The following is a 17,122-nucleotide window of genomic DNA, read 5'->3' on the forward strand; positions in this document are numbered from 1 at the left end:
TCTTAGTGTTGAATTGATTTTCTTTTTGCATTAGTATTAATTTGATTTTGATTAAGCTTTATTATAATTACCAACATTTATGGACTATAATCTTTATTGGACCATTTAGAATTCTAAGTTTCAAACTTGAAATAATATATTAATGAATAAAAACTATAAAAAAAAGTATAAGAAATATTTAAAAATTATATCAAAGTAAATATTTTTATGTATAAAATAAAATTTTAAAATTATATATATAATATCGGGTTGGTTTGGTCTCGGGTTGGTTTTTTTTTAGTTAAAACCAAACCAACCCAAATATAGTCGGGTTTTTTTTTTCAATACCAAACCACTAGTCCGACCGGTTTGACTAAGTTTGCGATTTGGTTCGATTTTGTACACCCCTATATGCGTCCCCTACCATTACAAAATTGGCACACATATGCCCCTCACCCAGGGGCGGAGCTAGCATAGAGTTAGGGGTTCATCCGAAACCCCTTCAATGGAAAATATTACTATTTATACATGGTTAACATTATTTTTTATGTACATATAGTAGATGTCGAACCCCCTTCGATTAGTTCATGGTTTACTTCTTTAGATTTTGAACCCCCTTATTAAAAATCCTAGCTCCGCCACTGCCCTCACCGTTAAAAAAGTTGCTCAGATATGTCCCTACCGTTACAAAAGTGATAAAATTAATTTTAAATTATTTTTTTGATTTTAATAATTAATTTTTTTATATATATATTTGACCTTTTTCACACATAAATTATTTTTTGACTTTTTTGATTATTATTATTTGAGTTTCTTATTCTTATTTCAATTTTTCTTTCATTCTTTAGTGTAAAATAAGAGAAATAAAAAGAAAGATGTGTGAATGAAAAAAAAAGTAAAACTATTTTTTTTGCTAGTGTAATTAATTTAGTATTTATATCTATAATTTTTTTTAGGATATCTATAGTAAAAATTATAAGAAAATAAGTGAAAAAAATAAATTTGACCATCAAAATAATAAATTCAAATTAGCCGTTGAATTAAAAAAGTAAAAAAAAAACGTGTGAGAAGGATAAAATATATCCCTACATGGGTATTTTTTCACTTCCATTAGAGGAAAAGGGTATATGTGAGCCATTTGTGTAACAATAAGGTATATATGAGCCACTTTTGTAACGAGGGATATATCGGTTTTAAATGACAAAATTTTTCTTTTAAAAATAAAACGTATAATAATTTTATCATTATTAAAAAATGAGGTCTCTTAAATTTGGAGGCCTAAAACGAAAGTCTTATTTTAAAGGCATAACTACGTACAATAAGAATTTAAACTGAGGATTTATCAAAATAACCTCAAAATAAGGTATGAACAACTCTACCCTTCTTAAGCAAAGGCGGACCAAAGATTTGAAAGTAGTAAGGATATATACTACTGGTATGTGACTACAAAATAAAATGTTACAAAATTCTTAATGTCTATATTGAGTATTCACCCATAAATATGTAACTGGCCCATAAATGGTAATTACTAAATGGATTAACAAATTTAATTACATCATCTTCCAATTTCAGGCAAACAAAAATTCATGTTATACACTCATAGTATGTACTAATTCCATATCACCAATAATAATTATTATGCCTCAGATCTATTAATTCAGCGCAAAAAATATAAAGAAAAAGGAAAAAGGATCAAAGAGCTAGCCTAAACTAAAACTAAATCGAATAAAACTCGATATATTTGTAGTAAGATAAGTGTAAAATATATTTTAGTTTTCTGTTGTATATTAGTTGTTTAGGTTCTTCTTTACACATTCTTTATAGTGTGTTTGGATGATCGTTACCTATATTATTATGTTGTTAGTTTAAATGCATTATTTGTTTTGATTATTACTTAAATTTTACTATATCGTTAAAATATATCGTTTGACAATGACAAAAAGTCTCATTTTACGTAATGATTGATTTGGTGTGATCAACCATTACTTTTATTTCTCATTTTATCTTTACTTACTATATAATAAGTCTATTTTATCTTTTATTCTATCTTTTATAGTTGTCCTATCCCGTATCCTAGCGATACAAAAGTGAATGGATACAAGTGATACAACTGTATCAACATGTACATATCGAATATATCCTACTGTATTTGTTGATATGATTTGTATTTTATTGAATACAACGTATATAAACATGTATTCATCCGCTCTCTAGCATCTCTCATCTCTTACCTATGTATCAACTTGTTGATCATGTATATATCGAATACAACCAATATCAACTTGTATATATCAGATTGTATTTAGTTATATCAACGAAAATATAATTTATATCAACATAATGTATCCTCTCTAGCATCTCCTCTCTCTCTCCCAAATCTCACTCGTCTCCCCTCTCTCCCGCCCACGGCCCAATCTCTCTCACTCTCTCCCAAGTCAATGAATATACAGTAACATACACATTGTATATAAATATATACAAAATACATACAGTAGCATATTTGTATGTATTTTATGATTCCATAATAAACTCTATATTGTGGATAGGGGCGGAGCCAACATATTGTTAGGGGGGTCCATCTGAACCCTCTTCGGCGAAAAATATTACTATTTATACATGGTTAAAATTATTTTTGTGTATATATAGCCAATGTCGAACCCCTTCAGCTAGTTTGTGTGTGTCTTCTTTAGATTTTGAACCTCTTATTGAAAATCCTGGCTCCACCACTAATGGTAGAAAGTAAATTTTGACTTATTTTGTAACAATATATTAAGGACTATCTTAAAGAGTAGATAGATGTCGGTATGAGTGTTAATTGTGAGGTTGAATTATAAATTAAAGTGATTGCGTAACGAAATTAAGAAGTTGATTTATTACATTTAGTGGTGCACGTTTCCACTTTTAAACACCCTTTTACTCACTCCATTTTATTTTATTTTTGCCCTAGTGAAAAAAAGTTAGTGTTTCATTTTATTTATGAGCAACTTTCACATATAGCAAATATAAAAATCATATTTGTATGTTATAGCTATAGTTAGCATAATTGTGCTTCATAGCAAACTTTATGTTTGTTATAGCAATTAATATGTATATTTATACATATACAAAAGAAGCAATTGTATAATCTATTTCGGTATACATATACAAAAGAATCAATTGTATAATCTGTGTTTGTATAAAGTGAGAAAGAGAGAACGACAAAAGAAAACTGGGCAGGGGAAGACCTGTATTTGTATAATCATAAGTGTATAGGACGAAAATATATGTATTTGTATTTGTATATACAATTTTCTCCCACTTTATACAAACACAAACGCAATTTATACATTTGTGTTAGTATAAAGTGAGAGTGGCGAGCGAGATCTGGGAGATGGGAGAGAGGGGAACGAAAAGATATGTATATATACAATTTTCTCTCGCTTTATACAAACACAAACGCCTTTTATACATTTGTGATTGTATAAAGTGAGAGAGGCGAGGAGAGACTGCCCAGCGAGAAACGAGAGTGGCGAGCGAGAAATTCAGGGAGAGGCGAAATGACAACAGTTTGCTACGGGTTACAATTAAATCAAACTGTGGTTATAACATTTAATTTGAATTAACAGTTTGCTATTTTATACAATTTTTCCTTTATTTATTCATTTCAACAAATCAAAAGACTTTTATTACTTTTTTTGTATTAACACAGTATTAAATAACTATATAAAATAATAGCTTTCTTAAAGAGTGTGTCAGGTCGATAAGGTTCAAGTGATATGAAGTGGAGGAGTAAGTTTTAGTTAATCTTTTAGAACATGTTTGGAGATCCATTTTATTATTAATGTGAGTGTAGTTGAATGCAATTAGATATAGTTTCAAATGTTTGTTTGGCTAAATAATCATTTGATTAACATGAGATTATATATATGTATCTATATATATATATATATAGTTGAAGAGGAGAAATTACCTTCTTCAATTCTCAAGGCAAATATGAAAATTGTAGGTAAATTCCTATGAGGATTTCTTATTTGATATTGCGACAATACTTGGAGTCGCAATACTTGCCTTATAATCAATATTAGGGCCACAAGTCTTGATGATTTTCCAGAATCTTTTCGACAATTGTAATTGAAATTCTGAAAATCATTTATAACTTATTACATAATAATTTCAATAATATGTTTTTAATCCAAAATTACTTCAAATTATCTCAAATCAACTCCAAATTTAATATTCTAACCTTAATTTTTCCATAATAATTAGTTCTCAAGCTTTCATTTTCATGGGGCATTATAAAGGTTGTACCATAAGTATAGCCATAGGAAATATGGGAATAATTAGTAACCACGTATATTAAATAATAATTGTGGAGACACTTTGGTAATCAATCAAAATCACCCACCTAACTTGGTGTTAATTATTTAGTTTCATACTATTACTCAATTATCTTGTAAAATTGTACCCGCAGATTTCAAGAATTTTTGCATCCCAAATTAAATAGGATTATGAAAAAGTCATACTTATCCAATATTTCAGCTATATTTAGACCACGAGAGTAGTCTAGTGTCTTTATTGCATTTAATTACTTTGGGAAGATGAAGTGTCTCAATTGAAAATGTTGAGTTTAGTTGAACACGTAAATATTATATATGCTCATTTTATTGGGTAAAATTTATATGTATATTTAATGTGTTTTAACTCCACCAATGAATATAAGACTTGTTATATACTACCATAACTTTATATTTAATTATAATTAAGTGATGTATATTTTTGTTTATTTTTGTTAGCTATGATCAAAATTAAAGCCGTCAAAACGGGCTTAACCCATGGAACCGGCCCGACCCAACTCGTTATTGGGGTAGGGTTGGAATAAAATTTTTCAAATCCATTTAAAACTAGGGCTTATAAGTCCGGTCCATATAAGCCCTTGGCCCTTGAGGCTTGATCGGGATTAAATATCTCATCTATTTGGTTAAGAATATTACTTATAAACTAATATTATGGTAAATATTAATTATTATATCACAATCATGAAACTATCTATCTCGTTTACAAAGGGGATGATGATATAACTAATAATAATTAGTCTTATATATGTCAATTATATAATTTTCTCATCATATATGTATATATATGATATGTATATTATACTTAACTACATATAACTTGTACATTATCGACTATTTTGCAAATTAGACCATCCAAAGATATTAGGTTGTAATTATTTCTAAGAAAATAAGTAGAACCCCAAGTTTCTTTGTCGTTTTCTCTCACTTTGTTTTGTTGTGGGTGAGAGAAATCGTGATTATGTGTTCGAAAAGAAAACAATTATCTATAGTACAGATCACTATTTGTCTACTTATTGCATTAGTCATGTCTATTTGAGGGGACAATATGAATAACACTTTGAAATATTTATTTATGTTTAATTTGTCCAATCCAAGCAAATAAATATCTCCATCACATATTAAATTTTAAGCAAATTAAGAAAGACTTTTCCAACAAGCATTGTTAATTATTTCACACAAGAAGATTGATTTTCTTGATTAGCCTTTGCTTATATATATACACACACTTTACATGCCAAATGCTAATTAAGCAAAGTGTTAATAGAGGTTCTCTTATTGTATCAATCAAGAAAATGGATATAGCATTGGAAGAAGAAATATTTGAGCCAGCAAGTCCAAGCTCACAATATTTGAATAGCTCCAATTTATCACTTTCAGTAATTGCTGTTTTGGAATCAAAAATTCCAATTGAATATGAAGATTCACTTCCCATAAATTTACTCAAAGATGTATTTGTACCTATAAATCCAAGATTTTCCTCGATTATGGTGAGCTCTCTCTCTTGCCTTTTTATATATTTTAAAGTTGTTTTCTTGCTTCTGTGTCAGCTCATGATCTAAACGAGTCGCATATATCCTCTCCTACCCCATTTTGATTTCTATGATTTATATTATATTTGCTATAGCTAATAAAAACCGTTTTTTAAATGACCCATATGTAAAGAATGATTTAAAGGGCAAAAACTCTCTTCTCAGAGACACGATCCGTCAAAAAACATTATAATAAAAAATTATATATTATATATAAATTATTTAATTCACTTGACATGATTTTTTTTTTTGAATGACATAGATGGATTTAAAAAGTTTGCTTTAGATATTGAGAGAACTAAAATTTTAAATATTTATTACAATTGAAAATTTGAATAATAGTGTAATACTCAAATTAATATTAGATTCTTAACTTCCTATAATTTCATAGTAACTAATTATTCTAGAATAACTTATGTAACAATAACAAATGCAACATCCAATAGAAGTGAAGGGTAATTTTCTCGATTGAAAATTATATTGTATAAATAAAACAAATATAGATGATTTTTCTTGCTTAATATAGATGAGTTATTTAAATTTCGAGAACATTCTAGTATAGGTAGTAAGAAAAATAAAAGAATATTTTGAATCTTCTAACCAAAAATTAAATTCTTGGTCCGACACTTGTATTAGTATAGTGTGACATTTTTGTATCCATTTAATCTTTTCATTTTTGACTCTATTGATCATATATTTTTATTTTCTCAAAATAGGTCACGGGCAAAAAAGGAACAAAAAAATGGAAGCGAGTAGAAGTGAACTATCAGGACCATATTAAAACCCCAATATTTCCAACTCAAAAATCAATCGAGTTCTATGATGAATGCTTCTCCACTTATATATCAAACTTAGCAACGGAAAAATTCCCGCAAACTCGACCACTATGGGAAATTCACGTATTCAAATATCCAACGAGCGATGCGGCGGGAAATATAATTTTCAAACTTCATCATTCACTAGGAGATGGTTATTCATTAATGGGTGCACTTCTTTCATGTTTACAACGAGTCGATAATCCTTCACTTCCACTAACATTTCCTTCCCGCCAAAAATCGAATTTCAATAATAATAACAAAGGGTATATTAGTAATTTTAAAATCGTACCTCAATTTTTCAAAGGGATTGTGAATACATTGTATGATTTTGGATGGAGTATATTGAAGAGCACTTTGATTGAAGATGATCGGACGGCGATTCATTCCGGTGATGACGGAGTTGAGTTCCGATCGCCTGTTTTGGTTACCAACACATTTTTGCTCGATAGCCTCAAGCAAATTAAGACCAACTTGAACGTGGTAAGTATTCATTTCATCCTTATATATAACTATTTATTAAAAAGAAGAGCTTATAATTTGTGTTTTCATTTTTCCTAGAGTTTAACTTTTATATCATTGATATTAATATATATGAAATTTTTACGCTTATAAGATCATCTTAAAGATAATTATATATTCGTGAAAAATGAAATTAGTAACCTGCAAAGTAAAATATAAAATCTCTTTGTCAATCAAGTTAATATTTTTTCCCTCTATAGGTTCAGTCAAATTCAATAATTTTAATCCAAATTTTGATAACTTACAAAAATTAGAAATTTAATTCAGAAATTTTAAATTCTGACATATACGATGATAGAGTGAGTTTGAATTATTGATTTGGTAAGTACAGATCTTCAAATGAACTGCAAACATGTGTTTGTACTTTCTAGAAAAAAATAAATATATCACATTAATTGTCTAACCGATAGATGTTTTTTTTGTCAATGATCTATCTTATAAGTAGGTACATGATAGTGAAATGAAAATAATATACTTTAATTTGTTGTATTTATGTTACTTATTATATTTATTTAGGTTATCAACCAATGTTACTCCATTAAGTAAGATTATTTTTAATTACCCTAAGTGACAAAATAATTTGTTTCGATTGTTACTTAAATTTTACTGTATCGTTTATCTATCGTTATGTAACTATGAAAAGTCTCATTTTATGTAACGACTGATTTAGTGTGATTGTTGCATCATATTTTATCATTTACTCTGCCTTCTTATAGTAGACGTAGCAGCTCTATCTCATACCCTAGGGTTTATCCTTTCAATTTGTTGATGTACTGTGACATTATGTAATGACAGAAAATGATACAGTTTCTAACGGTTTCTTCCACCCACCCCTTTTTTTCAGACAATAAATGATGTGATAACAGGGATAGTGATATATGGAACAAGATTATACATGGAAGAAGTAAATAAAGAAACATGCAATGGAAAATGCAGTGCATTGGTTTTATTCAACACAAGGGCACTTGGTGGAAGTTATAAATCAGTTAGTGACATGATAAGGCCTAATTCTGATATGCCATGGGGAAATCGTTTCACTTTTTTGCCTATCTCATTACCAAAATTAACTAATAATAAAAGTAATAATCCTCTTTATTTTGTTCAAAAAGCTCATAGAATTATAGACAGGAAAAGGAATTCTGCATCTGTTTGGCTTACTGGTAAATTGCTTGATTTATTGAGGAAGCTAAGAGGTCCCGAGGTATGTATGTCCTTTCTTTTATACTTCTTCTGTCTCACTTTATGTGACGTAGTTTGAATTAAAAATAATAATTCAAAAATGAAGACTTTCAGAAACTTGTAGCATTAACTATGTCATAACATGATTTGTATGACTACGTAGGCGTTCAGACATGTATTGGGTGATATTAATAATATGTGTGAACTGTGAAGTCAAAGTTGAAAAATAATATCTGAAAGTTGAAGTTTTGTTTAGACGTGTATTTTATTTGAAAAAATGTTGAAGTTTTGTTGAGTAAAAAAAAAATTGTACCTCATAATCAAGAACTAATAAAAATCAGTCTAATGTGTATCCAGACATTGTGTTGAAAATATTTTTTTTTTAAAAAAAGGGACAACATATTCATGCATAGTACTAACATGTTATAACATTTGTGTGGCTATAATTTTTTTTTTTATTAAGTGTAAATGGGAAGTATAATAATTATGCCCAAATTTAGGTATATCATTCATTTTCAGACGAGTTAATTCAATAGAAAAGTATGTCATATAAATTGAAAATTTCAGGCGACAGCTCGATTCATTCATGGGACATTGAAGAACACAAGCATGGCATTAACAAATATGATAGGGCCAGTGGAAGAGATGGCTTTGGCTAATCATCCTGTTAAAGGATTATATTTTGTTGTCACTGGTGCTCCACAGGTGTGCGCGCGATATACACATTATACATAAATATACATAATTTATACATTTATTGATTATTTTGTAAACTAGATCGTCGAAAATTAAACAGTTGTATTTGTATGTTTATTTTGCAGAGTTGCTCAGTGACAATAGTGAGTTATGTGGATAAGCTAAGAATTGCAATAGTTGTGGAGAAAGATTTTATTGATCCAAATAAGTTGAAATCTTGTATTGAGTATGCATATGAATCCATTTTCAAGGCTGCAATCAACTCTTCTAAAGTGGAAAAGTAGGACCAAATTCACAAAAATATGGTCTATCGGAAATAAACTATGTGTACATTTTACCTTTCCAAGATCCTACGTTACAGGATTACAGTGAGTATGTTGTTGTTGTGTATTCACAAAAATGTATACATTTATCAAATTGTTAACAGGGTAATTGGGCCTAACTAATGGGCTACTACAAATAAGATACTTAACAAGCAATTTAATTTCTTGAAAACACAATTCATTTTTGGGAAACTTTCACAAATAACCACTATAATAAACTTAATTATGCTCCATAACTATAGTTTGCATATTTACGGGTTGTAGCTACATATTAAGCTGTCTCGTTTGTATAATTCGTGGATTTGTATAATTTGCAGGTTTGCATAATTCGCGGGTACATTTGTATAATTCAGTTATTTTTGTATAAACTCGAAATAATAAATTTATACAATTAAAAACATCAGAAGTGTAAACAGTTATACAAATTATATTATACAAATTTCGAATTATACAAAAGTTATACAAATTTTATTATACAAATTCCAAATTATACAAACATGCGAATTATACAAAACTAAAAAGTTGAACCGCATAATTATAGCTAAAAGTAGGTCACAAATTGTAATTAAAGCAAATTATAGCTATGTTAAGTAATTAACTAGTATATGTTTGCTTATACGTGTAATTTTCTCTTCATTTTTTCTAGTTTCCCCTTCCCCGGTTTCACTTAAAATCAGGGGCAGGGATAGAAGTCTAACTGTGGATTTGATTGAACTCAAAAGTTTTTGTTTAAATAACATGTTTGTGTTAATAAAAAGTTATTTAATATGCACAAATATTAAATATAGAATCTACTTATTGACACTTGAAATCATCAATATTCTAAAATTCATAGTCATAAGTTGAAATCCTAACTCTGATTATGAGTAAATAGAAATAGAATGTTAAAAATTATGAATTTCGTAATTTAGACAAGTAAGAACCTTTTCTCCCACGTTTTGCGTTATTAGGGCCTCATTTGGACATGATTTGAAATCAGATTGACTTGAAGTTTTATTTGAATATGTAAGTTGGATTTCTTAAGATGTATTTTTCTTATAAATATGAAAACTTGTGAAAACTATCAAAATTTCCTGAACTCTTATACAATCTTACCAAATGAGTAATTATAGTACATAAATAAGATATCAAAATATCCTAAAATGTCGCATTAATAAATCCTATATCTATGTGTTTTTTTTTATATATAAAGTAAATTCTTGGGATTACTAACTTTAAAAAATACACATAATTTTATATAGATGAACTCATAAATTTTCACTTTTTTCCAATTTAAGTTTCCACGTGTCGTGTAATTATAGGTGCTGACATCGGAGACTTGAGGCCAGGTCAGCCTAGCCAATGATCTCTTCCTCTGATTTTTTTTCTGGATATACTCCAATCCTCATGTTTAATTTGCACAGTTATTCCAAAATTTAAAAAAAAATATCCACGTTAGTTGTTATGTTTTTTTATTTTTATTTTTTCTTTTCATAATTATGATGTGTTGCACTTGAATTGACGTTCCTTCGAAAATAGTGTCTCTAACTCCACAAGCTAGATAAGAATAAAGTTTGCATACACTCTAAATTTCGTAGACTCTCACTTGTATAAAATTTCACTGAATATATTGTCATTATATTCCGATTAAAAAAGAAATGCATAGTTTTCGTAGTTCTTGTCACAGCAGCTAAATTGTATTGGCTGTTATAGAAAAATCAATATTTCTTTTTTGTTGATGTTAACAATTTTTTACAATGACATGCAGCATCCTTCATTATTGTAACTTTTTGTACTGTCATTTTCCAGATTAGTTTTATTAATTAATGTATAGACATGGATAAACATCAATTAATAACCTACCACTTCTTTATTAATTGATAATTTTTATCACTTTTTGATCACTTTTACGTCGTTCTATAGGCTTTATCGAACAAGCTTTTAATATTTTATTTTTCTTTTTTCAACTTTTCACCTGTTTTGTATGATGACTTTCGAAGATTAATAGATAAATGACATTTCTCTGTTATCCTCTCGTTATCCTTATTGACGTTTGATAATGTGTCTTCATCTTTTTTATCAAGATAATTTATTTTTTTATACAAATTGTACTTACAACTTGTTTAATAAAATCAGTTTTACATATTTAAACTTTGTAATAGTGATGGAGTTCAACATCTATTATATAATTTTTTTTTATGGTGGATGAGGTATGTCATGTAATAGTTGTATGAGAATTTTTTTTAATAGAAAAATGTATATTTTGTAGGATCCATGTCTTTTCAACCTCTCGCTTTCCCTTCTCACTCCTCCACCCCACCTTCTATTTACCCCTCTCTTTAATATGAAGTACTTGATGCTATTATTTTTTAATTTAAATATATTTCATTACATAAATTTAAAATAATACAATAACAAGATCAAAGAAAAAAAATAGTACTATATTAAAATTAGCATTTAACTATTTCTTAAAATTAATATTTATTTTCCATACCTTTTTTTATAGTTCATAATACTCATTTGTCAAAAATCAAATAGAGATACATATATTGATACTAATTTAAATTTGAAGTCAAATAATTACGTACTTAAAAAAGTTAAACTAAGATGCGTGCACTTAACCTCATAAAAAATTAATTGTTTTAGTTTTAGGATAAACATAAATAGTTATTTAAATTACATTAATCAATTCTTCTTTTTTTTTCATTTTACTCTCTCCGTCATTTTATTCGATTATTTTTTTCTCAAAATTCAAGCTATAAAATGTATTTTTTTCATATGCTAACATGATAAAAATTACAACTTGTAGTATTTTTGGTTGAATTGCAACTTAGTGGGAAGGATTATTTATGAACAAACATTATAAGTTGTAGTTCTTATGTTAATATAAAAAATAAAATATATTTTAAAATATTAATTAAATTTCACATTGCTTGATTTCAAGAATAAAAATATGTCATATAAATTGACGAAAGAGTATGTATATATTTAAGTGTTTATGAAAAAAATTCGATTTTAGGTTACATTAAGATAGTACAAAAACTTATGTAATTATTTGTCAAAATTATTAATGCTCTTTCCATTATATTTTCTTGTGAATATTTGATGAATTTAAGTATATATGAAATTATTGAAAGAGAAAAAAATAATAATTTATACCCTTTCGTTTTTCGTATTAGTTATTTATTTTTTCTTTTACGGATTCCTTATGAAATTATAAATAAAAACAGTACTTTATTAATTTACTCCTTAAGAATTGTTTTTGCAATTTTACAAATTTTGTTTATATTTTTAAGAACAATTTATTATTAGTGTAATGAAAATAAAAATAAAAATTTAATTTAATTTGTTAATTGACAAATAATTTTTAATAATTATTTTTAGTCATGTAAATAATCAATACATGAAAGAAAAATAATATCAAATGTTAAAAGTACGATGAATTAGACTAAATTTCACAATTTTTATAAATAAAATTATTTTATTTTTTAAAAAAAGAAGAGATGTTGAAAAATTGAAGATTTCAATGAAAGAGAAAAAGTTAAAAAGGAAGAGAGAAATGGATTTGGCCCATTTTTCTGAAAATGGGACCCAATAATTCACTTGGCAAATTTTAAGAAGAGCCTCATACAACTTGTGTTCGCCAAAAGAGAATTCAGATGAACCCCTAGTCCCAAATTGGCTCTGCCCTTGTTCGTGAGCGATCTTGTATCCTCTATTCTTGTTTGAAGTATTACTAATACGGTAATACCCTTCAAACAATGAAGTGACATAGAAATAGTACTTCATTTGTTCTATTTTAACTGTATCTAGCTATGGCCACACTTATTAAAAAAATAATAAATATAAGATATAGTTTATTAAGTTATCCTTATTTAATAAATGTAGACTGATTTTTTCTTTTAAAAATTGTACAAAGTACATCTTTAATATTAAGGGCATAATTAAAAATAGTTATCAATTTTAATCTTAAATTTTTTAAGTGACAATTATTTGAGACAGTTTTTTTGAGCTAAAACGATATTTGAAATGAAAAAACTAAGGAAATAATAACTTATTTGGAAGTAATCCCACAAAGTGGAGATATTAGAGTCAAGAAAACAACAACGTAAAAGAAGTTTGAATACAAATTAAAATGAACCTTACGAATTTGAAATGCTAAATAATTTTTCAAATCAAAGATCATAAAAATGAACAAATTTGTGAGTATTTTTTTTTTCAGTCTTTAATTAACTGTGTGTCATTAAACTATACATAAAATAAAATTGATTTTTTTGGATGACACGATGGTTTCCATAAAATAAGGTTAAATTTTCCAAATCACAGTAGAAAACGTTGAATCACCTTAGTTTCTTCGTATATTAATTTTTTTCATTTTTGGGATAAACGTTCTGATTCCATTATTAATTAGAGCCGTCAATTTGGGCTAGGCCCGTAGGGCCAGCTTGGTCTAACCTGTGATTTGATAGGGCTGGACTACGATTTTTGAATCCTATTTAAGAAAAGAGTTTTTTAGCCCGGCCTGAATAAGCATGCCGATTTGTGGAGCTTGAGAAATATGGATAGGGCCGTCCCATGGGCTAAATAAAAATTAATTAAAAATAAAAATAAAATAGAGTATTAAAAATAACAAGAGTCTAAACTCAAAATCTGTTAAAAGTTTGAAATATTACAATTTAAATATAACTTATGTTATAAAATATGTACTACATAAAATAAAAATTTTCTAATTTTTTTGGGGAATCGCTACATAGGCCGTAACCTATGAAATATTGTCATAGTTTTTGTGTTTTATTATGATAATTGGAAAACAATTAGGTTAATATTTCTATTTAGTTATTTATGTTTTTACTTGAAATCAAACTTAATAAATATTATAAAGATAATTTTATTTGTGGATTTGATTAACAAATAGTAACACTAACATCATGTAATATTGTCTTGTCGATATTTATGATAATATTTTAAAATTATAATTTAATTTTTTTTTAAAAAAATACTTTTAAAAAAAGAGGGCTGGCCCATAACCCATGTACTTGTGGGCTGAACCGACCATAATTTGGCCCACATCAAAAATGGGCTAGCTCGGCCTGACTCGTAAAATTTCAAAGCATGTATAAATTAATTCGAATGGGATGGACCAGCTCATATTGACAGTTCCACTGTTAATTAACAAGTCAAATCAATTTGAAAAACCTAACACTTCCTAACTTAAATTATACTATCTTTATCAATTTCCTTTCACTTTTTTCTTTCTTGTCATCACCTTTTACATCTTTTAATTATGGCTTAATCAAATAAGTCCTTCAACTTTTCTCCTGTTTGATATGATGGCTTGACGATCAATTAACATATTTCCATTTAAAGCTTAATCAAATGGCTTGAATTTTACGATTCGAGTTCAAAATTCTACAATAATTTATTTAATTTATTGAAACTGAAAATTATTGTTTATACTTCTCAGTAAAATTCTTACAAAATTAAATTCAAATAAACCATAACTTACAAGGACACCATAGGAATATTCTATAGTAATATATATCTATATATCTCACTAGTTTACGAGCAAAATTAATAATTTCGGATTCCAAGGGCAAAATAGGAATATTCTAATACTTAGTACTATACTAGGTAAAAAGAAATTTGACTCTGGTGATCAAATAACTTTGATCGCCGGGGTCAAGCTATCAAGCAAATCAAAGTCAGCATTGAACCACTTGGCCTTGGCAACCGCCGGAAATTATTCACCGGAAAAATTGTCTCCGACTTAATTTCCGGCAAGCCGAGATATTTAGCTTGCATGTACTTATGCTTCCTCCATGGAGCCAAATGCATTTTTTTTTCCTTCATGCATTTTTTAGAAGCACAACATAATATTTTTATTAAATTTCGAAGCCTTTCGATTTTTCCGACGTATACTTCCGGCAACTGTTCAACTAGACAATTATACCCTTCGTTAGCTCGTGCCATTTCGAATTCTCCTCGAAAATTTAATTCTATAATCACCTTCATTTCACCTTTTTTTGAACTTGCGTGTGCCACCACTTCCATGTATGTGTATTCACCTGTACACGAAACACGATAAACATAAACAAAATTAGCATGCTTTTTGTCATACAAAGTAATAAAGGACTGAATCTTAGTGAATCGTGACAGCAAGGTCATTCTGCCACTTACAACATACCTGAAGGTATTTCGGGTGTGCTTTTCCACTTTGACTTGCAAATGAAGCAATTATAACCTTCGTTTGTAAGTCGATTGGAGATTTCTCTTTGCATACATTTCCGGCAACCATCGGATACCATTTTCCGGCAGCTACAATTGAAACTTGTGAATTTCAATTCTTTTAAAGCCTCTTTTGTTGATTTTCTAACTTTTGACTCAAAAGAAGTTGTCCTACACAATGTTGTCTAAAACAAAATATTTGGTAAGCAACAAGTACCAAATTAAATAGTAATTCAAAAAACAAAAATCGTAATTAATTTAATTTACCTTAAGAAGCTCTTCTTGTGATGCCCAAAACGCTTTGTTTTCTTCACTATAGTTAACATTTCCATCCTCCTCCTCCTCTTCGTCCATTAATATCTCTCCGCTACTATAACTAATATTCAATTTTAACGAATTTTCACATGATTGAAACTCGATCCCTTCGTCTATGAACCCAAAAGTCAACTCATAAACGCCTTCGGGTTCATCTGAATTCTTTGCGGCCATCTTAACTATACTAGTACTTTAATTTTTTTTTGCCCTATGATATTTTCTTTTTGTGGCAAGAAGTTGTGTTCTTATAAAGCTCAACATTGGGACCCATTGGGACCCACTTGATCGACGTGGACGAATAATCCTAAGCACATATTGGGTATCAATTTTCACATCTCCATATTTATTTGGCATGTTATCATTATGGGATGTGCTTAATTAACTTATTATTATATTAATTGTATATGATATATATGGTGAATGTGTAATATTTGGCCTACAACTATAGATTTGTTTTCCATAAAGTTTTTGACAAGAAATGTGTGATAATTGAGTTTATTCTTGAGAGATTCGGACAATGGTAGCTAGCTTCTGATATTTATTATTTTACTACTGTTAGGTTACTATATCAAAAATAATTTTTTGTGATAATTGATTAATGACAATTGCTGATAAAAATTACATTTGGACATTTTTATAAATGTTGCTAAAGTCTATAGTGACATTAGATTTAATAATAATTAATTAACGTTGAAATGACTTTAGCATTCTTTGTTAATGTGCATGTTTATCGCTGCTAAAAATTAATTTTTACTATGTGTTGCTTCTGATTTTTTTTATATATATTCTAATAGAGAAAATTAAGAACAACAATAATGTTAAATACAGTGTATTAGTAATGCTTGTATTATTATACTTGCATTAATTATATATAAATTATTTTTATGCATGATTCTAACAATACACAAAATTAATACATGCATTATTTTTCCTAATATATTCTTTCAAATAAATAAATAAAAAATTAATAATATAATCATATAAATTTATATGTTACGTCAAAAACAGAACTATGGCGCACAGAGTCACTCGTAGTAATTAATTAATTAATACTACATACTGGTATTTCAAACTATATAGTACTAGTATGTGTGATTAGCGGCTTCTATTTTTCTCCTTTTTTGTCTAATTGGACCCTAGGTTGTTAATTCCATAAATTAATTAAAAATGCTTTTAGCATTTTCTATTTGGTTCAATGAGTGATGACTTCTCCAGCTAATCTTCCT

The 17,122-nt window shown here is 28.0% G+C and overlaps 3 protein-coding genes across 3 annotated transcripts in view; 2 read left to right on the plus strand and 1 right to left on the minus strand.

Annotated features, from left to right (window-relative positions):
- The window catches only part of LOC125878027 (tetraspanin-19), a 367,072-nt gene that overhangs the window by 94,939 nt on the left and 255,011 nt on the right, over positions 1 to 17,122 (plus strand). The window lies entirely within an intron of this gene.
- On the plus strand, positions 5,554 to 9,549 carry LOC125878012 (wax ester synthase/diacylglycerol acyltransferase 4-like). Its single transcript, XM_049559311.1, has 5 exons — positions 5,554 to 5,800; positions 6,559 to 7,140; positions 8,024 to 8,380; positions 8,926 to 9,063; positions 9,180 to 9,549. The coding sequence occupies exons 1-5, from the start codon at positions 5,606 to 5,608 to the stop codon at positions 9,336 to 9,338; spliced, it is 1,431 nt and encodes a 476-aa protein (XP_049415268.1). The 5' UTR covers positions 5,554 to 5,605; the 3' UTR covers positions 9,339 to 9,549.
- Positions 14,857 to 16,095, minus strand: LOC125878024 (uncharacterized). Its single transcript, XM_049559324.1, has 3 exons — positions 15,849 to 16,095; positions 15,541 to 15,766; positions 14,857 to 15,421 (listed from the first exon to the last, which is right to left on the minus strand). The coding sequence occupies exons 1-3, from the start codon at positions 16,068 to 16,070 to the stop codon at positions 15,036 to 15,038; spliced, it is 834 nt and encodes a 277-aa protein (XP_049415281.1). The 5' UTR covers positions 16,071 to 16,095; the 3' UTR covers positions 14,857 to 15,035.

Source organism: Solanum stenotomum, chromosome 9, assembly GCF_019186545.1.
Source record: "Solanum stenotomum isolate F172 chromosome 9, ASM1918654v1, whole genome shotgun sequence".
NCBI lineage: Eukaryota > Viridiplantae > Streptophyta > Magnoliopsida > Solanales > Solanaceae > Solanum > Solanum stenotomum.